Here is a 23,012-nt window from a genome sequence, read left to right as displayed (position 1 = left end):
CCCTGGGGTGCAGGCCTTACTGTAAATTATCGTCATACAGTGATATTGCATCTCTTTTTTGCAGGAATGTGTGGTGTGCTGGCTCTCCATACTTTGCCGAGCTCAGCAAAATAAAATGCGAGTTTCTACGCAAATATTTCCACACAGGCACACGTGCACACACAATAGTTTAGCTACTGGTCAAGAGATAAAGGCTGGGGGTCAGTTTTAATAGCACCTCGGTGATGTTTAGTGGCCTAAAAGTTGAGGTCAGGGCAGTCATGTTTGCTCAAAATCAGTAACCTAAACTGAGCCTGTAATCCCTCCCTCCTCCATCCACTTTGTAGTGAATTCTGAGTGAACAATTTCATTTTCTATATAGTTATATCCATATTTTACATAAATAATGCACTCTTATTTATCGTGCACAACCAATGTATATAAGTCTGTGCTATATTTCACATAATCCAAAGCAAGGGGACTCCAATGCAGCAGTCTTCATTTCTGCAAAATTTCTTGAAAAATGCAATCGGGTAAAATAAAAAAACACCTGTATCAGGCCGATATGACAAAACATCTGTGTAATTACATATTATTTAAAAAAAATGAAAAGAGAGAGGAAAATAAATATTTCACCAAAGAAATGAGGGACACAAGCCAAAAGGTAAACTTTGATTTGAAGCTGTTGTAAAACAGCCAATATTCATATTTTGACTGCACATAATTCTTTAATAATGTGCAGGTTGCGATGTTGCTTAATAAGGGTTTTGTCATCTTGACTTGTTTGGTACACATCCTGCTCTGTGTTTTTGCATTGCGCCATGTTTCTTAGTCTCTCTCATATGTAAATAATGTAAAACAGGCCTGCCCAATGAATAGTGAATGAGAGAGCGAATTCGGACACGGTATTAGTGAGCTTTGATTGCTAATTACCCGATCTTAAACAGCAATCCACTTCAACACCAATTCATGAAATTCATGTAGGCATACAATGAAATTATAAAACCAAATGAAACACAGGCTTGTCCCTTGAGCAAGCTGCGTCTTTGTGATCATAGCTAGAAAAGCCGCAGTGTATACACATTCTCAAACACACAAACACCCACAAAAATAAAACAGAACAGGGCCTTTTTTAAATCCAGCCCAGATGTGCATAAGAGCGACAAACATTCACATAGAGACGGAGCCAAACACTGATAAAGATGTTTTGAGTTACTCCCGAGAGCCACAGCAATGTGACTACAACAGCCACTATGAACAAATACATTATGAGAATATTATTAGAGTCAAAAGAAAATCTGTTCTGTTATGTCTTTTTTAAATTACTCTACATTTCCCGTATTCATCAGTGAATCATCTGTGCATGTGACAACTTTACAGAGGCAAACCTTTGAAACGGATTATTCACTGAAATGTCACAAGCTCTGTCTGCCATTAGAGCTAAATATCGCAGCTGTAGTCTTCCAAATACGTGTTGCTTGTTCAATACATGCTGCTTGTATTTTGCTAGACAAACAGGTCCCTGGCACGATAAAGTGAGAACCAAATACAGCAATGATTGAGAACAGATTTGTTGGAGCCACGAGAGCTAGTTTTATTGCTTTACTGAGAAAAAAAAAACCCTCTCTGTTATAACATTTGGAAAAAGAAATCTAGCTTATACTAGCAGACCTGTCTAGCAAAGACTTATGAATAAATAGGTCCCTACTCTATCAGTTTGGCCAGGTTAACCTGGGACATCAGGGGACACAGTGTTCCAATTTGGAGCTAAAAATATCACACGTGTGGCTGATGTCTGTTCAGTGTTGTTTATCTGTTGAGGCGGTCGTGGGTCTTTCGTATTCCGAGAGAGATGCCAAAGAGGGTGTGGAGCAAGAGTTTGGACGTGTGGGAAGTGAGTTGAGTGGCCTAGAGAAGTACACGGTAGACACGTACTGAAAGGATTTTACTAAGATGATGAACTTCAAATCCAAGGCCAGGTACACATTTCTCATGGATTTGATAGTCAACTTTCCCTTTTTCCCCTCTCCCTCTTTTACTTTTCTAGACTTTGCGTAGCCTGTGTAGTCTATCACCCTAAATAGCTGAGCTTTAGATGTGGTCCAGACAATTCTCTCAGTCATTCATCACCACCTGACAGGAAGGGCACATTTAGTACTTCCTGATTAGAGAGAGGACATAATCTTCTTCACTGGATTGGTTAAATGTGGTGTACTTCAGAATACACTGTCAATGATCTGGGTTTTAGTATTATTATTATTATTATTATTATTTATCAATTAATATTTATAAATATATAAATAAATATTTTAAAGGTTTTTTTCCTATATTTTAGTTAATTTTTTTATATTGATATTTCCCATATTGACATTTGACATGATTGTACACCAGTATTGTTTTAGTGTCATTGCGATACTATTATAGGCTTTTATTAATATTTATTATTAGTTTTTATTTTAGAATTAGTTTTTATTTTTATATTTTCCATTTTAATTTTAGTTAAAATCTTAGTAATTTTGTTTTTTCCAGCTAATTATTTTTTATTTGTTTGTCTATTTTTCTTTTTTTTTCTTTTTACTTTGTTCCTTTAGTACATAAAATTAAATTAAAATGAGAAATGCTGAATGCAGCTGGCTGAAATAAAATGCTTTTTATATTTTATTTTATTTCAAATAACTTTCTTCCCCCAGTAATTTAGTTCTAGCTTTTAGTTAACTGTAATAACGCTGTATATACCATCAGTTTATGAACAAATCAAAGGAACTGAAGCATAATTATAATGGTGAGAGTTTTGAAAAATGAACAGTGGGTTTAAAGTCCTTCTTATTTTTATTTAACACCACCCCTTCCTTCCGTTTCTATCTCCAGTGCATTTGTTTAGAGTTGAACGAATGGGATTTGTAGTTCTTTGGCACACGACACATGCCTGTTAATGAGTTATCTGTACCAGAGACGCACATAATGTTGTCCTAAGATACTCCCTGCCACCTAATACTATTACTACAGGCATACTGCTGTGACGTCTCAATGAGTCAGTGGCTGTGAGGGGTTGCCAAGCTCTTGAATCAGAGTGATCATGTTTATATGAATATTTGTGTTTGCAAGCTGTAAATACTTTGTGGAAATGTGAGAAAATCGAAGTTAGGAGTGATTGTGTGCATTTGCTGGACAGCACAGATGACAAATACAGTGCTACGGTGAGGTCAGCTTTACAACCGGTGTGTGTTTGTGCGTGCCTGTATATGAACAATGTGATTGGTTAAACAGAGTGGGCTGGGAAGGCCACCACCCCTGGATCTGAAGTCCCAGGATAAACAAAGAGGTTTTTGAACATGCCACATTATGTAATGTGCACATAACTCACACATACTTAAGATGCTTTGTGCTGGTCATGTTTTGGAAACATTCCCTCCAATTATTAGTTCTGTGTAAAACTTTGGAGGGAAAGGAATAAACATTCCCATAGATTTGCATGCAGTTGTGTAATTGTTTCTAGCTGGTTAGTCATGCATGACCTGCACAATTATTTTAATTTGTGTGTTTTGTACTTTTAGCTAGAGAAACTCTTATATTGTTGGCTGGGACGTACAGTATGAACCTCTGAAAGAACAGAAGGAGAACAGAAAACACAGAATGTACTGTCAGAGAGAACTGGAGCCTCACTCCACATGCAGTCCACTACAGTTTTCAGTCAATTCATATACAAACTCTCTTTCTCTCTCTCTCACACACGCACGCACACACACACGCTTACACTTTTGAATAAGATGCACACACACAAAAGGAGAGACGTCCTGTGCTGGCCGGAAAATGCACATTTTGGTTGGATGGAATGGAATGTTCTCTCCTTCTCTCCAGCAGTCAAGGCAGCTGGGAATGGGATGAGGCGAGAGTGGGAGGGTGCGGGTCAGTGTGCTTGGACCGTGTGTGTGTGTTTGTGTGCTTGCATTTGTGCATAAACTGCCTTTCTCTTCACCGTTGCTGTGTCAGCAATAGTGTTCATCTAGTCAAAATGACTAAAGAAAATGTTTGTTGATGAGAGGCTTTTTGATATCAACACATTTTTTTGATATTTTTATATATACTGTATATCAGCTATACAATGCATGTGAAGACCTTTATAATGTTACAAATGATTTTTCAAATAAATGCTGATTTCTATTCATCAAAGAATCAAGAAACTGGAAAAAAAATCACAGTTTCCACAAAAATATTGAGCAGCACAGCTGTTTTCAACATCGATGATAATAAGAAATGTTTCTTGAGCATAGTCAGCATATTAAAATGCTTTCTGAAGGATCATATGACGCTGAAGACTGAAGTAATGGCTTCTGAAAATTCAAATTCAGCTTCTCCATCACAGAATACAATAATTTTTTAATATATATATATATATATATATATATATATATATATATATATATATAGAAATAGAAATTTTTACATTTTTCAATTGTATTCATATTTCACAATATTACTGTCCACACTATATTTTGATAAAATAATTGCAGCATTGGTGAGCATAAGAGACTTCTTTAAAAAACATTTTAAAAAATCTTACCAACTCCAAACTTTTGAATGGTGGTGTACATGTAAACCAACCAGTTATTGTAAATATATTGACTTACTGACAAGATAAACTATAGACTATTATAAATATTGGCCATTTTCTGAAAAGACAGAAATTATGATTAAAACAAAATGGTGTAGAATTAACACTGGTCTCAGTTTATTTCTAAACTGCTCAAGTGCCCTGTTTTCTTCCCTCTCAAACTTGTTTTGTCTTTTTCTAACTCTCCTCTGCTCTGACCCTTCCTAAAAACATAAACACTAGACTCTGAATGTTTTCTTTTCCTTTTGGCCACAAATATAAAAGCACACATGGACCAAATACTTAGAAAGCCAGTGCTTGGGTTTGCTAAGAAATAAGATCTATTCCTGCAGATTTCTGGAAATGTAACTTCTGTGTACACCCTCACACACACACTGCCCTCCACACTCTCCATGTCATTGAAAGGCAACCACAGTGAAATGTTCAGCTGCCAAACCCATATTCATACAATGGCTCTGCCTTGAGTTACTGCAGTAAGTGTGTGCTCCTGCTGCTGAAATAATGCTGGCTATGTGTGTGTGATGAAGAGTGGGTGGGGGGAAGGACTTTATGGGTCCTTAAGAAGATGTGAATTGTGTTTTGTTATGGGGCATGGTGTGTGAACTCCAATAAGAGAAAAAGATTAGTTGCTCTTTGCTGGCTTTCAAGCTTTCAAAGGAACTGCATTCACATGGAAAAATTAGACACATGCCATTGGGCTGTTTGATAATATAGTATAGAATATATTTACAATATGTTCAGAATAAATTTTTCAATATATTATGTTGTGTACTACAATATTTATTTTTTATTTTTTGGCCATTAAAGAGTGTCAGTTTCACAGTCTTTTCTCACATCTAGTAAAAATGAGAGCATCAAGACAGATCTTGATTTAAACTTCATTTGCAAAAATGTCATTTTGATTTATTTATTTGATCGCACAGATCCAAAACTCTGATTTAATAAATCACAGTGAATTAAACATTTCACAGAAGTCTAATGTGATATTTTTTATGTATTAAATTAAGTACATAATATTAAGATATTTGATGAATATTGTCAAAGGGTAAAAAAAAAATCTTTCTTTTTTTCTGCTTTTTTTTTTTATTAAACATTTACTGTATGCAATATTTATTTATTTCAGCGATTGCTCAGCCATAGTCAAAATTATGACAAACCTATAGTTAGTTTGTCTCAATATTTAAAATGTCCTCTTAATCAATATAATTTTCTACCGTCTAACTCTTTCGTAAGGGTTGGCAGGTTTATATCCCTGTGGTTTTGGTTTGGTTGATTTGTGGGCAAGTGCCTGCTGGTTACAGGTTTGTATAGTCACTGGCTTCCTGACATCACAAAAATTACCAGTCAGAGCGCAATAACATTCACAGAGAGCACCAGATAACCAAAACACATCTCTCAGAAGAAGAATGTGAGCGAAGCCGTAGTTGCGTGTGTGTGCATTGCGTGTCTGCTGACATTGATGGATTGTTACCACATGTTGCTGACGGACAAAAAGGTCTCTGTGTTCCAGAGAGATTCTGTATGCAGCTGGGCGCTCAGTTAACAGCCTCCCCACACACACACACACACACACACGTGTGCAGAGAGATCATACACATCACACTGACTACTAGACATTTACACAAAATGGCTTAAATTTAAACGCAGCAAGTGAAAACTGATATTGTTTTGGTTTTTGTCATTTTTTTTAGCATTAAAAGACAGAAAAATTGTTAGTGTCCCATTAGTTTCAGGCTGAAAGGATGAGCTTTGCAGATTAAGGAAAGTGTGGGTATGTGTTTTCTGACTGAGAGGATAATTATAGGGTTTACAGGGTGTGTGCACTGCACTTGTGCATCTCATATTTTGTATGTGGCACAAAGTAGGTGAGCAGTTCATTGAAAGTATACTGCGTACGGATAGATACGTTTAAGCCAGGGGCTTCCTGCACAAATATCTCATGTATAAATCCAAACCCATTTCTTTTTCTGAAAGCTATGTTATATCTTATGGCAATGCAAGGGCAGTAGAGTTGCTATGAGTCAGCTCTGAAAAGTGTTAACAACCACAAAGACACTGATACTCTGACAATCAAAACACATGCACAAACACTCAATAAACACTTATTAAGGTCCTCTCCTGAGGGCCTTACCTAGAACAGGATTACGCAGTAAGGAAAAGTTCAAATAAGAGAGGTATATGCATGGAAAGAAAGGAGAAAATGTACTGTATTTGGTGTAATTGGCATAAGTTTGTTTTTGGTGACAGTGCCACAAGTTTGTTTAGAGCTGCCATGCAAGCAGAGGAAGAAAATGAATTGGTTTTAATGACTTCATTCACAACATGCTGCTCCATTGAGTCATACCCTTCCGCCTCTTTTCCCCTCACACACACAAACATTATGTCATTAATCTCTAGAGAGACTTGGCACTGTAAACACCAGTATCCGTGGTATCGCTCATCATAGCTCAACACACACATCTCGTGAGTCAGGGATCAGGGTACTTAAGTTGAGAAATGTGCACATCAACATGAACTAAGCTTTTGTGTCTGAGAGTTGTAAATAATAAGGTGCAGTATATATTAGAATGTATATGATAATTGAAATATTTAGCATGTATTGATGTCTGTATATCCTAGTGCATCCTTCTGCATTATTGAAGGGAAAAAGAGAATGTTTTAGAAATGTAACCTCTCTGTTCTGCCAAGGTTACCAGCTGTAAAACGTTTCCTCTGCTAAGTTACTATAGTTACACAGCACATTGTGCTTTCTCAGCCTCTTGAGATCACATTGTACGTGTAATACACAATGACATCTATTTTCCGCTTGTTTCTTATTCGTTAGTGCTGAAAAGTACCTGCTCTTCAGATATCATAAATTAGGTTGGAGCATTATGTTGGAGCATTATGAGATAGATAGATAGATAGATAGATAGATAGATAGGAAAATGTACTTTTTTCAAGTGATTTATTTCCTGAATCATGGGATGTTATGATTAATAACCATCTGTTTTCTCTGCTTTCTGTCTGTTTTCTTTCTAGAACTCCATCCGGCATAACCTGTCCTTGCATAGCCGTTTTATCCGTGTACAGAATGAGGGGACTGGAAAGAGCTCGTGGTGGATGATCAATCCTGAAGGGGGGCGGGGAGGTAAAGCACCAAGGCGACGTGCAGTCTCCATGGACAATGGTAACAAATACACCAAGACTGCACGTGGGCGTGCAGCCAAGAAAAAGGCAGCGCTGCAAGCAGCCCAGGAGGGTTCGCTGGAGAACGTATCTGCTGGTGGTCTATCCAAGTGGCCAGGAAGTCCCACTTCCCGGAGCAGCGATGAACTGGAATCCTGTTGGACTGACTTCCGCTCACGAACTAACTCCAACGCTAGCACCCTGAGTGGACGCCTGTCACCTATCCTGGCCAATCCAGAGCTTGATGATGTTCCAGATGGCCCACCCCTGTCTCCAATGCTCTACTCCAGCCCCAGCAGTCTTTCTCCTCCCTCGTCGTCCTCCTCAAACTCCAAAACGTGCCCTGCTGAACTTCCAGGGCTAGCTGACTTGACTGGCACAATGAATCTCAATGAGGCTGACAACCTAATGGTCGATCTGTTGGACAACATCGCCACACAAGTGCAGGTAGTTCAAGGGTCTTCTGCGTTCAGTTTTGGCTCCAAGAGCACCACATCACCCACAAGCTCCTCTTCATCCCAAACTGTGAGCAACAACACCGGAGGATTCAGTAACACCATTTTTGGGTCTACAGCAGGAGGCCTACGTCAGACGCCCATGCAGACCATCCAGGAAAACAAGCAAACGTCATTCTCTAGCGTTTCTTGTTTTGGGAACTCACTTCAGGAGCTGCTGAATTCTGATTCTTTGGTCACGCATAGTCATAGTGACGTTATGATGACGCAGTCGGACCCACTCATATCACAGGCCAGCGCTGCTGTCACCTCTCAAAACTCCCGTCTTCGCAATGGCCTCATGCTGCGTAATGATCCCATGATGTCATCCTTCAGTTCTGTGCTCAATGGGCGAAGCAGCCAACTCCAGAACAAGCAACAGGGACCCAATGTCCAGGGTTCTTTGCGTTCCCTCTCCAACAACAGGGCACAAAGTCTAGCTAACGATGCTAATAATTTAGTTTCCGCAAAACAGCACCTCCAGCCACAGCCCTCCATGTTGATGACCGAGACATCACTTTACTCTGGCCTGAACGGAAGTAACGGGGTGGGGATCTGTCACCCCTCAGGAACTGATCGTTTTCCATCAGACTTGGACCTGGATATGTTTAACGGCAGTCTGGAATGCGATGTGGATTCCATAATTCGCTCAGAACTAATGGACTCTGATGGACTGGATTTTAACTTTGATGCTTTGGTGCAAAACGCCGTTAGTCTGAATCCTGTGGGAAACTTCACCGGGACAAAGCAATCCACTCAAAGTTGGGTGCCTGGCTGATGGGAGTCATTTAGGTAAGCCAAAATATGCAGTCATACAGTAACTGTCCATGTCATGGAGAAACAAAAAGGCAATTTGATTAAATGCAAACAAATTTCAGTTTAATTAGGAAAGAAATATTTTAATAGGGGCCATTCAGACAGGACAAATGCAGGATACAGCACAGTGGAATGGAAACAAGGTCTAGAGACACTGTTTTTAAGCTTAAGTTTTTTGGAACGCTGTGTTATGCGTGAGATGCTGCAAAGACCTGAGACACAAACACACTGGTCAAAGCTGTCTGTGTACCACATGTTTACATAGAAAAACCAATGGAAAAGTACTGCAGTAGAATGCAAAACCACTTTTTGTTTGAATGGCCCCTTATACTATACAGGATGTGTTTTGTTTTTCTTATTACAGAGTTTTACTTACTTTTCTTTCTCTCTATCTAGGCTCAGAACTGCAGAGAAAACAACAAACAATAGAATAACAACTACAAAGAAATATCCTGCACAAAAAAAAGACATCCAACAGACTTGAAGTATACTTTGCCAAGTTTGCTGTCTGCGGCAAGCACTGGATGATATGCCTGTTTACAGGTCCATCTGACTACAAGATCCTGATGATGTTTACCTTCAGTTCAGCAGACCGAGACTATAACAAGAGACTGCCCATTGGAGAAACAAACAAACAGCGAACTCACAGATCATTATGCAACATTATGCAATGTTTGAAATTATCCCTTTGTTAGAGGTGATGTAATCTAAAAAGAAATTTAAAGAGGCCTGTTGTAGCTTTTCTGTCATAAACATAGTTTCCTTGGCCGGGGTCTCTCTCTGCTTTCCCTAACATTTTTGTTAAATGATTGGTTACTTCTGTCATTCTCTAAGCACTAACTGTGTAGTCACTGATCGATATAGAGGTGGAGACTTAACCTGAAAAATTACAGAGCTCAGGTGGAGTAATGTAGCTCGACACGGTGCACTTCAACCATTGCTTTCATTTTTAATTCACTGTTACCATACAGTAGTTAGCCTAGTTTCCAATCTGAAATATAGTTGCCTCATAATAATACATTTTTGTGATTGAATATAACCATATAAGGAGTAATTGATTTGTGTGTACTGTCTGTAACTGTACAAAAAAGTGGTAAAATTGAAAGCTTAGCAGGTGGAGGCGTCTTATTTAGCCAGCAAAGTTATGTTTGGACTTCTTGCATATAAATGTAGCCAAATGTAATGAATAAGTAAATATTAACTTGCATCGTGGACATTTCCATGCCATACCAGGTGCTAAATAATCAGTGTTGAGCCCTGTCCTATTATTAAGGCCATCTGTGTTTCCCTGGCCACGAGGACATAGTATAATTGATTAGCATTAGCAATTAGCATCATGGCAGCATTCAATGATGGATGGGCCTTTCCTCTGGAATCCATCTTTACTGAGCAAAAACAATAAGCTATCTTTTATATATTTGCCAAATTACTTGAAAATGTAGGAGATGCTGGCAGCCAAAATCACAAAACACACACCGTGAAATTTGGGGACTTTTATGTCCCTGTATGCAAAATGCATCACTATTGCTCAGGGGAGAGTGGGGTCTCCATTACAACATCAGGGCCTCATCTTGAATTAACTGCAACCTGGCTGTACACAATTTGTTTTATGGACATTTGTACATGAACAACAGTCTTCTGAAGTAAGGAGATGAAGCAACAGGAATCCATCCTGTGTTATTGTCAGTTTATTGATGTCTTTATGGGGGGTTTGTCACTTTATTAAACTTTTTTGTTTGTTTGTTTGTTTGTTTGTTCAGTTGTGCTCAACTATTATCACAAATCATGTACAAATCCTAATGTTCTGTGTTTCTGTCCCTCAGAGAGGGTTACCCTTCACTGCATACGTCTTTGTATGCATGCATGTAAATGTACATATGCATCGTGTGCAATGCATATATATGTATACATCCTGCTATACTTATGAAATTTAGTGTTAATACAGATAGAACTTTCAAAGTCCATGTGTTGAACAAAATAATGTAATTGTTAATTGGGGAGTTGGACAGATTTGGCTTACAGCTGGTGTGTCAAATGAAAATTACTGTATGCATTTAACTCTTTATGCGCACTACATGCATTTCATAAATGAATAAAGCTGCTCTAATAACCAATAATGTGTTAAAACAAAAGCAGAGCAGATTAAATTTACTATTTCACATATCTTTTGATTATATGCTTGGAAATTTTGTAATTTGGAAATATTAATCAAACATCATTGACAAGGGAAGAGAAGTTTAAATGCAAGTTCATGCAACAATGTAAATTAAAGTGTTTATCTGTCCTACTGTAGGTAAAAAGTCAAATCTAGTACAAAATACTGATATAATAAATGAATGCATAATTTTAGCCATATGTTTGACACACCTGCTTTACTCCAAGATTCCACACCCTAAAGCTTTTTGTCTTCATCATATTCATTTGTCAAACTCAAATTGTAAGTAATGATATCCAGTATGCAATGAATTGGTAAATTGCCCCTACAAGACATCTGAACCTTGTAATTTTTTTCAGAGACAATATTTTTGCTGTCTCAAAAACTGCCTTGCATGCATTCTTACACCTCTTTCACTAGAAAAAGAAAAAACACAATAAAATTCTTCTTTTTCCAGATGACTTACACAGGTACCTGTCTTCCCATTTACAACCAGTTGAGCATCCTCAAACAATACAGGTTTTATTTACTACACCCATAATGATAATCAGCAAATACCACTATTTCCACATTTTCCCACCTTGATCGTAGCCTTCCTCCCTCACCTCCGTCTGCTTATTACCTTTTCTCTTTTACTTCTTATCTTATAGTCATATGGCTTCTCTACTAGATGTTTGTGAGTATTTTTCCTGTGTACTCCATTTTGAATTGTAATCTAGTTTGTATAAGAAATGTTGCGCATGTAAATAAAGCTTGGTTGAGCTATACAGTATGTCTCTGCTGTTGTTTTAAGTTTATTTAAAATTCAATCCATTTAAACTTTGAACAAGTCCCAACAAGATGGCTTTCCATCAACTATTTTGTGGCTTTCATTTAAAATTTTACTTCCCTTTTGCTTTCGGCTTATTTTCAGTGACCTCTTAAAATAGCAGTCACTTTGGCGAAAGACTATAAACTTTGAAAATGGATACATTTGTCAAGTGTTAAGCTGACCTTGGGACATTCCCTTGTGAAGTTATGGCGCACTGATAATATATATATATATATATATATATATATACATACATATATACACACAATATATATACAGTATCTCACAGAAGTGAGTACACCCCTCACATTTTTGTAAATATTTTATTATATCTTTTCATGTGACAACACTGAAGAAATGACACTTTGCTACAATGTAAAGTAGTGAGTGTACAGCTTGTATAACAGTGTAAATTTGCTGTCCCCTCAAAATAACTCAACACACAGCCATTAATGTCTAAACCGCTGGCCACAAAAGTGAGTACACCCCTAAGTGAAAATGTCCAAATTGGGCCCAAATTGTCAATATTTTGTGTGGCCACCATTATTTTCCAGCACTGCCTTAACCCTCTTGGGCATGGAGTTCACCAGAGCTTCACAGGTTGCCACTGGAGTCTTCTTCCACTCCTCCATGACGACATCACAGAGCTGGTGGATGTTAGAGACCTTGCGCTTCTCCACCTTCGGTTTGAGGATGCCCCACAGATGCTCAGTAGGGTTTAGGTCTGGAGACATGCTTGGTCAGTCCATCACCTTTACCCTCAGCTTCTTTAGCAAGGCAGTGATCGTCTTGGAGGTCTGTTTGGGGTCATTACCATGTTGCAATACTGCCCTGCAGCCCAGTCTCTGAAGGTAGGGGATCATGCTCTGCTTCACTACGTCACAGTACATGATGGCATTCATGGTTCCCTCAATGAACTGTAGCTCCCCAGTGCCGGCAGCACTCATGCAGCCCCAGACCATGACACTCCCACCACCATGCTTGACTGTAGGCAAGACACACTTGTCTTTGTACTCCTCACCTGGTTGTCGCCACACACGCTTGACACCATCTGAACCAAATAAATTTATCTTGGTCTCATCAGACCACAGGACATCGTTCCAGTAATCCATGTCCTTAGTCTGCTTGTCTGCTTGTCTTCAGCAAACTGTCTGCGGGCTTTCTTGTGCATCATCTTTAGAAGAGGCTTCCTTCTGGGACGACAGCCATGCAGACCAATTTGATGCAGTGTGCGGCATATGATCTGAGCACTGACAGGCTGAACCCCCACCCCTTCAACCTCTGCAGCAATGCTGGCAGCACTCATACGTCTATTTCCCAAACACAACCTCCGGATATGAGGCTGAGCACGTGCACTCAACTTCTTTGGTCGACCATGGTGAGGCCTGTTCTGAGTGGAACCTGTCCCGTTAAACCGCTGTATGGTCTTGGCCACCGAGCTGCAGCAAATTTACACTGTTATACAAGCTGTACACTTACTACTTTACATTGTAGCAAAGTGTCATTTCTTCAGTGTTGTCACATAAAAAGATATAATAAAATATTTACAAAAATGTGAAGGGTGTACTCACTTCTGTGAGATACTGTATATATATATATATATATATATATATATATATATATACAGCAAAGCCTAATTTAAACCTGATTAATTGGACTTTGGTACACCTTAATGTACTCTCAAAGTGTCAGGTACAAGGTTTAATGTCAATAAATTTGTCAGCATCTCTTCTCTACATACTAATATAAGAGTTCACAAACAGCTTATATGTACGAGTGACATAAAATGCTCAACAGCCAATAGACAGTGTTGACTGTCCCTCCCTGACAGGGCCATAAGAAATGTCTGGTATTCCCCACCTGTCCTATTGAAACACAGATGCACTCTCACCCAAAGTTCAAGGATTGTTATATAACTAAGGGCAATTCTGTTTTGCCAATACTATGGATCAGAGGTCTGTGTGTGCATGTGTGTATTCAAGGTGTGATGTTTGCTGTGGGAACAATATGCTGAGTTCAGTGGCGGCTGCTGGTCTTTCAAAGAGGCGAAGCTCATTTTCGGCCTACATCATAAAAATTGTCCATTTATTTATACGTAAATTCTGCCCTACGTTCCTTTTCAAGAAAATGCTCTGTGACCCTGTTGTACCAACTAGGCGTCTTTTCCAGTGAGGCTAGCCTAGCCTACTGTATGAATGAATGAATGAATGAACAAACAATCTAAAAAAAAAAAGATATTAAACTCGACGGAGGAGGATATGTGGGAATTAGGTTAAACTGAAACAAGGAATGTGGTGTATAATATGTTGTCACGATACCATAAAAATGTCTTACGATACTATACCAGCTTAATTTATAATTCAGTTCTACAAAATGAATCAAAATTTAATAAATAAATAGATGTAAGTGAAAGCAGACAATATTATTCTCTGAATACTTAATTAATGTGAATGAATGACTGGCTATTGTTATCCATGAAATGATCTAAACCAAACTCATCTTAGCACTGCACAGAAGCTGCATGAAGTGACATTTAGATGTGGCATTTATTCATTTAGACTGTATTTATAATTGCATAAATAATGTTATGAGATTAATGTTTTAAATACTAAATTCTGAATATAGAAATATGTTGGAAAATAATGTAATATGCCTACTTTTAGACGGGAAACTTAAAAACGGCCAGCAGGTGGCAGAAGTTCGTGATTGAATCACTGAGTCATTCAAATGATTCTTTCAAAACGGCTGAATCCTTCAGGAGCGAATCAAATGCTCAGTGAATCAGTGATTCGCCCAAATCAACGCGGGTTTGGATTCGAACACAAACGAAACAAAAACAGCACTCTTGCTCGTGTCTTATTGCTTAAGTGTCAGGAGCATTTTTTGCTCGCATATCTTGAAATTTCCGAGTTAGCAGCATGTATATTAAAACATAACATTATAAATGAATAAAAAATATATATAATGATTGACAAGAACCAAGTGCAAAGCCGCGATGGGATTGAGCTCGAATAGCTTTAGCGTCAGCGACTTTTTATTGTACAAAATCGCTGTCAATCAAAAGGAGATACAGACCCTCCAATCATCGCGCAGAAGCCCGGAGTCCAGGCACGCCCACTCCTCCATTCACTCCCGCTGAGCGTCCGTGGGCGGGACATAATCGCAGCATTTATCCAATGACCGTCTAGTTTCGAAGCACTGAAAAAAACTGTTCAAAGCAGCCCCATGGAAGTCAATGGACGCTCGGCTTCAACGGAGAAATACTGAGCTTCCCTTGCAGTCTTAAAGAAATCCCCACTGGCTGAGTTAGAAAACAAATCCTACTTCAAAATTAAAAGCTCTACATCAAAATGAATAAATTTGATATAAATCTTGCTTTAAGACCAGTGTTGTTATTGTTAACTAAAGATAAAAATAAAACTTTTCGGGAACTAAAACAAAACTGAAATAAAATAATACTAGATTCAAAAAAATGAGGAAATGCTGCCTTGGTAAACAAGTGAAATAAATCATTTTAAAGGGATACTCCACCCCAAAATGAAAATTGCTCTTATGTGTCAGCCACGCCACAAGGATACGTCTTCTACGTTTGTTTACGCTTTGATTTGAATGAAAACAGCGCCTCCGGTATGCAGCTGACACACAAGAGCATACGCTGCTTGCGTCCAGTGGATATTCTCCAAAATGGCACAACGCTGAACTAGAGGAGACACATTGTTGAATAAAGTTGTTGTTTTGTTTTCTTTGCGCAGAAAAAGTGTTCTCGTCGCTTCATTAAATTCAGAATGAACTACTGATGGCAGATGGACTATTCTGATGATGCTTTTCATACTTTTCTAGACCTTGACAGTGCAATTTACTATGCAGTCAATGGGACAGTCACAAGCCTCCCGGTTTTCATCCAAAATATCTTAAATTGTGTTCTGAAGACGAATGGGTTTGGAACGACATGGGGGTAAGTGATTAATGACAAAATTTTCATTTTGGGGTGGAGTATCCCTTTAAGTATTAAAGCTGCAGAAGTACTAAAATTTAAGCTAAATAGAAATATAAAGAATCTAAATATATAAATACTATAATAATATAAATGGTACTAAAATAACACCAGTAAGACCAAATAACAATGCATGCCATGGTATCAGTGTGCTGTGAGGAGTAAAATTAGTCCACATCATTTAATGAAGTCAAAATGTGCCTTAATAGCACAGCATCATGCTTTATGCTTTTTCTGTGTTACTCACATGTGAGCACATCGATATATCTATGATGACAGATAAGTAACAGTGTGAGCAATTAGGTGTGTACAGCATGAGGTATTTTATAATAGTGCATTTGTGTGCAACAAATAAAGTGCTGTAAATCGGCTAATGGACGACTATATTGTGTATCATGGGTGTGCCATGAATGCCTTCACCTCTGACTCCTCAGGTGAGGCCAGACCTGCCAGTGCTGTGGTCTGACCGGTCAAAAGCTGTGTGAGGAGAGATTGATGACATGGGGATTGGAGAACTGGGATGTGGTGTGGTGATGTCATTCCTGAAGGGATAGTGTGACATGGTAAATGAGCGACAGAGAAGCAAAAAGAGAGAGAGAGCCTGTGTGAGGGATCTCAGGTTCACTATCCATTAGGCAGTAGAATACAATCTGCCTCAAAGCAGTGTGACGTACAGCATTCTGGGATCTGTAACTGAAAACACCATTAGGCCTTGTCACACACTACACATAAAGTACACCAGCAGGACATAGGCATCAGCATTTAGAGCAGGGATGGGACAGGATAGTCAACTAGTCATCTAACAACTGAGTCAATTAGTGATTAGTAAAGATGACATGTTTTTCTTCTTTAGTGCTTAATTTAGCACATCATGTGATTCAAAGCATTAAACACAGGTCTATGCTGACCAGCAGTTTCTTCCATTTGGAATAAAAGTGCTGAGCAAATTACTACAAGGTGGAAAGGGGTTTGTACAATGCAGTATTGCAGAAAGATAAAGATTACATCTCCGCATTAAGCAAATTTAAAGCAATGCCGCTGATTACTGTCAGGCATGTACAATTTTCCCAATTTTTCTATTATTATGCATAATTTGTCTTGTGAGAACTATGATAGTTTTGTGAAATAAAGGGTACAGTTATTTAGGTTTTATTCACTGAATATCACTTACCCTATTAAAAGGGTTGCACTCCATATCCATTCAATATATCTGTAAGGAACACTTGAGACCACGTGTTAGCAAAGCTGCCTAGTTCATTTTGTTTAATCTGTCCTTCATATCTCATAACTTAATCATAACTTAATTTCTTTAAAATCAATATTTTTTCTAATTTAATTAATCCTATAATTTTTAGGGCTTCTGATCCCCTTTTTCTCTATGTAGAAAAGTACTATGAATGTGGAATCTTATTTTGAAATTTTGGAAAATATGCAATTAAATAATGTAGATAAATGAGTTGAATAATTGAATTAATAAAAATGAACAATTTTCCCCTAATTTCCTTCAAATGAATTTTCCCTAAAATTCTCAATTTAGAGGCATCAACAGTGTTCACTTTCATAGTGTGCTCTGCCCTCCAGATAAAAATACAAGAAAATCTGTACGAGATGCTGTGCACGCATGTATAGATTCCTCCAACATTTGCTGGGAATGTAGAACACCAGAAAGATAACAGTGTTCCCAGAATAAAACGTTCAGAGTTTAAATACCTGTTTGTGTAGATTAAATGAAAAGGAAAATAGGCAACTCTTTACGGGAGCCTGGACACGAGAGATAAAGCGTGAGGAGAAGAAGGTGGAGGAGATGGAGAGACAGTCATTAGGCAGCAGATGAATGGACAGTGAAATGTGCAGTGCTGTGATCAGTGAGAACCTGAAATCAATGCAGACAGAGAAATCCTTAAGTGAAGGATACATCAATCTACTCAATCAGCTGCGCATTACCTCGCTCTTTTCAACCAACAAAGGCTTGATCTAATTGCACAGCATAAGATCCTGTGAATCTGTGGTAATTCTATCTGCAGTCACTGGTAGCTTCATTTAGCAACGGTATCTAATATACTTGAACCAGTCACAGGGACTTCATCTCAGTTTAGTATGTCTCCTCTTTTAGTGCTGCATCTCACACAGAAGTAAAGAATGTTTATTGTGGTCTAGTAACAATTTATAGCCTACATTAAATTCATAAAATCATAGTGACATTTGTGTTTACTTCTCTGAAAAAAATTTTGCAAAGGTGAAAAGGTCAAGTCTGTATTATGCCATGTAAAGCCATATATATGCCACCATGGAAATGTTTTGGATGTTTTTTCGTTGCACTTATATAAAGAATAGTGAGCTAAGAAACGGCACCTGTCTTGTGATTATTGTTTTGGTGGCTTAAAATTTTTTAAGTCTTTGTTAAATAGGACAGGATTGGATAGGAGAGCAGGAAACAAGTCTGTGAAAGGACTCAGGTCATCTGAGGTACAAATTCACAATAGGACTCACACATGACTCAGACAAGAACACTGAGTACTATAAAATAAAATCTGAAACAACTAAGATAAACGTCTGACTGTAATGTGTCTTTGATTTTGATTTGAATCATGCAAGTCACTTGCATCAGCAAGAGTCAGACTGTCATTCTTACAATTTGTCTTGCCATTTCTAATTATTTATCATCCACGTCGCAAGCATTTAATTCTAGATCATCCATGTATATATAAAACATTTCTCTCAAACACACAAATGCACACCTGTGTATGCATGTCAGGGACAGAGAGGAAAATATCTAGCACTTGATACTGTTCTAATGTCCAACAAAGATTCTCTACCATCTGATCTGTGATCCTTTTCTCCTATTTCTTTCATCTCTCAGTAACCATTCTCTCTCTTATGAACCATCCCTTTCTTTTATTACAATCTCTATGTCACTGAGACAGAATAAATGAGTCCCTATGCTTGGTGAGACAATAGAGTGATAATCTACTGTACACAATCTGTGCCCTTAGTGATTTCTGACATGATTGCAAAAGGCAAAATGGACCAAAGTCATGATTTATTAGCACCATTATGCGCATCTCTCACATAACATAGACATATTCACCCTGACCCTTCTCATACAGACACAAACACCAACCATCCAACTGCACACTCATCTCTTTGTTTCCCAGGCCAGATGAGAGCTGTAGATTCTATTCATTATAGGGCATACAGACCCACGGACATAAGCATGGGAATAAAATCACAGAGTAATGTACTGTAGATGGGTGTGTGTGTGTGGGGTGAAGAGAGAAATAGATAGAGCACATTTATGACAGTCCTTAGGGAACCTTCTAATCAGCAGTGAAGGGAGAAATAGGGCTGTACCTACATAAATCTTGGGACAGGGGAGAGGGGGAAGGCAAACAGTAGTGTAGCACCCCACAAACACAAGAAACAAAGACAAAGAGTCCCATTGTGTTCACATCCAAAGAAATCCTCAAATAAACCTCACAGTATCATATCTAAAGAAAAATAAGAATTTACCATACTGTAAGTGTATCTGTTGGCTGACTACACGTATAGTGTTTCATTGTTTCATTATACTGTATATGCATGTTAGGTGACATCTCTGCATCATATCACCTGCCATTATGACTGCAATCACTAAGTTATAATGAATGTTAGCTGTGCCAACATTCCATTATCTAACGACATTGTTAGAGTGCATTAGTCTAATTATTCCTTTAAATGATGTGCAAGTAGGTGTTGGGGTGGATAAAATGGGACTTTTTTAGCTCAGGGTGTGTGATAGTATTGTCCTGCACATCCTCAGAAGGGTTTGTCGAGAGGTGTGTCGCAGTGACAAAAGACACAATGTGGATACTATCACCCAGGGTTGAAAATTAATGGGGGTTTGGGGTAAAAATGACACCAAAATTCAAGATATTGGTGCAAAAATCCCCCTGTATTCATTATCTTTATTTATAACATATGATGTCTTTCAGCAGTATATCACATAAGCAAGAGTGTTGTTTTCCCTGAATATCAGCTTGCCTACAAATGTGAAACTGATTTTATACAAATGTTCAATAGACAAGACAAACTAGAACTTAATATGAAGTGAATTACTTTTTAGGCACAGTATTTTCAATATTGCCACTACATGACTCGAGTGACAAACACTTCCTGACTGAATCGGTTTTAGTGTCCTTCTTAAATGTTTAATTTACTTATTTACATACTTACCTTTTCATTTTATATTTAAACAGTCTACATTGCATTATTTATGCAAATGCAATCACAGTGTAAATGCATAATCCTCACATGTTTCTTTGCTCAAGCTATAGGACATTGTGTTGTGATGTTGATGATGCAATGTTTTGCAATGTCATTTAAAAATGTCAACCAATAGAAATTGGATTTAAGGTATGGGTGGTATAGTGGGTAGGGATGATGAGTAAAGACCAATCAGGGACTGTTGTACAGCAGGAGCATGCTTGGATTGGATAGACTGCTCAGATTGACAGACATCGCATTTACCATTTGCCATAGAACAGAAGTGCACAACTAGAGGCTCAGCACTCATCCACCAGAATCTTACTACTTATTCTTTACATAAATGCATTGGATGGACCAGCCAACAAGTTGGCCCGTGTCACCCTGGCCCTTATGTAGCCTCACCACTTCTTTGCATTGTATCTTATGCAACAGCTGCTGAATTCATTACTATATTTGTCTAAACTATATAGCACCCCACTCAGAGCTCACAGAACAAAGTGAGAGAGTGTGGCTGGCTTTTCTGGACAGCACTGTGAGCAGATGAGTCAATTAGCAGTCTGTCGTCACTGTGTCATAATCAAAGCCACTGTGTTAGAGAAGAAAATGGCAGTGTCCAAAGCAGTCAGCTGCTTGTTCTCACTATTTTTCTTTCAGCAAATTAGTATGTTAGATGGAAAGGTCAAAAAATGTGTTTCCAAAAGCAACACAAAACCCTCCTATATTTATGTTCATGTTAATTCCAAAACAAACCATTCAGGTTTTTGTCTCTCACCACCATACTATAAAGGTACAAACAACAATGCCATATATATATATATATATATGTGCATGCTTGTGTGTATATGTGTGTGTGATAATAAGGCATATAAAGCAAGCTCTGTCGCACCATATGTCAAAGCACTGGCCACAAGGTTATGGCTCCAACAACAATTCCATTTTTATCCTTACAATCCATCCTGGCTTAGTATACATGCTTGATCGCGTCTTTTTATTTATGCCTAGCAGGCTAAAGCATGTCTGGTACACCACAGGTATTTTTATTTATGTCAAACAAGGTAGAACAAGTGATTGAGTAGGTGCTGGGATGAGACAATGACAGCAATGTATTTTGGGGTTTGGTTACTTGCACCACTGAGGCTTGACAATCTGAACAGTCCCCAGTTCGGTCAGTGACATTTCCGGCACCGTTTGTTCCTCTATCCTGCTTTCACGAATCAAACACAGATAAATATGCAAAGCAACATGTGAACTACAACAGCCAGACAGGCCTAAAAGTGGAGGACTTCAATTATCTCATTTAAGTCGGCATTAAGCTGATCATCTTTTCAGAAGATTACGAGAATTTTAAAAACATGAAATTAATCATGTGCACAGATAAAAAAAAAGAAAGCAAAACCAATATAAAAATGTGTAAATATTAAAATAAGATAAAAAAAAAAAAGAATTGTCAACTTTGATTTCATGGTCACTTTAATTTCAATTAAATATAGCAGAGTTTCATAGTTTCTCTAAACAAACTCATTACTTAACCTCTTCGTCATACATTCACGTTTTCCTTATGACCAGGTGAGGGAGTGAATGTGGGTCCAAAGACTGCCCATAAGGACGTGGTTGCCAAGGAGACAGCAGCAAGGAAACGATGGTCCTTCCTTGCAAAGCAAACCAATTTACCTCAATGACGTAGAAGAAGCGCAACCACCATCAGTGGTGTATGTGCGTATGTGTCAAGGTTCACAAGATAAATTTACACGTTCATGCAGCCCTCTAAATACAGATGTGTGCACCTCGTGCAAGTGTTATCTAAAATCTGACAAGCAGAGAAATACAGTAAGCATGACATACTGTTATCAAGATTGCCATCCTTGGCACCACACTCCCCTAGTGACAATGAAAGAGGGCAACCATATCCATGCAGCTATTGGCCAATGAGCACTCTCGTACTAACTCCTTATTGGCTAGCTCCTTCAATCACATTACACCAATGAAACTTCTTGTATCCATGAGAATGAAGCTTGTAGAGCTATTTAAATCTAACCACTGAGCCAAAAGATGGCTCATATGTGCATTTTACTTTATGAGAAACAGTAGGTTTGTATATAGTGTTGGACATCTCATGTCTGTCTTATTTTTGAAGTAGTTTTGACTGCTGTATAAGAGTAAAAAAGGAGTAAACGTGTGTTGGATTTGCATTATGAATATTACAGTCTACATCAGCATCTCAATTAAAATCTTTGACGTCTCTAGTAAATAATTTAGTCAAAGAGTGGACAGTAAAACAATGTGGACAGTTTCTCAAAATGAGAACACAAGCTCTGTGGGAAGTTACTAAGCTATCAGTTCACCTGTCATCTCCTGCGCGTGATTACGTCTCGCCTCACAGCTGCATCGGGCGTCTCTGTGGGCTCTTAATTTTAGGATTAATCACTGAACAACAGGCAAACACCATGAGTTTTGGGGAGGAATATAAATTTAGGCCTTATATTTTATTTAGACTAAATAAAAATAAATGCATTTTCTTTATCGAATACGTCAAGTTTTGAACTGTTTCACCTGTGTTTTTTTCCCCCGTTGGAAATAATGTTATGGTTGAGGTCACACACTTTTATATAAAGACAAACTTTATGTAATTATGGATTATGAATCCTAATTAACTTGTTTTAAAAATAAGTCTTCAAAAAAAAAGAAAAAAAAAAAGGAAGAAAATATGACAGAAAAAAAGGCAGTAGGTTTCACACAAC

At 38.1% G+C, this 23,012-nt stretch overlaps 1 protein-coding gene across 2 annotated transcripts in view; it reads left to right on the top strand.

The window, feature by feature from the left end:
• The window catches only part of foxo3b (forkhead box O3b), a 30,837-nt gene extending 18,846 nt beyond the window's left edge, over positions 1-11,991 (top strand). For both annotated transcript variants that reach the window (XM_058756318.1, XM_058756317.1), the window contains exons 3-4: positions 7,613-9,045; positions 9,466-11,991. In XM_058756318.1, coding sequence (XP_058612301.1) covers positions 7,613-9,031 — 1,419 coding nt within the window. In that variant the 3' untranslated portion in view covers positions 9,032-9,045; positions 9,466-11,991. The remainder of the gene's footprint in view (positions 1-7,612; positions 9,046-9,465) is intronic.
• The last annotated feature ends 11,021 nt before the right edge of the window (positions 11,992-23,012 follow it).

The sequence above is a fragment of the Onychostoma macrolepis genome, chromosome 20 (genome assembly GCF_012432095.1).
Source record: "Onychostoma macrolepis isolate SWU-2019 chromosome 20, ASM1243209v1, whole genome shotgun sequence".
Taxonomy (NCBI): Eukaryota; Metazoa; Chordata; class Actinopteri; order Cypriniformes; family Cyprinidae; genus Onychostoma; species Onychostoma macrolepis.
This window is presented reverse-complemented; position numbering and strand designations above follow the sequence as displayed.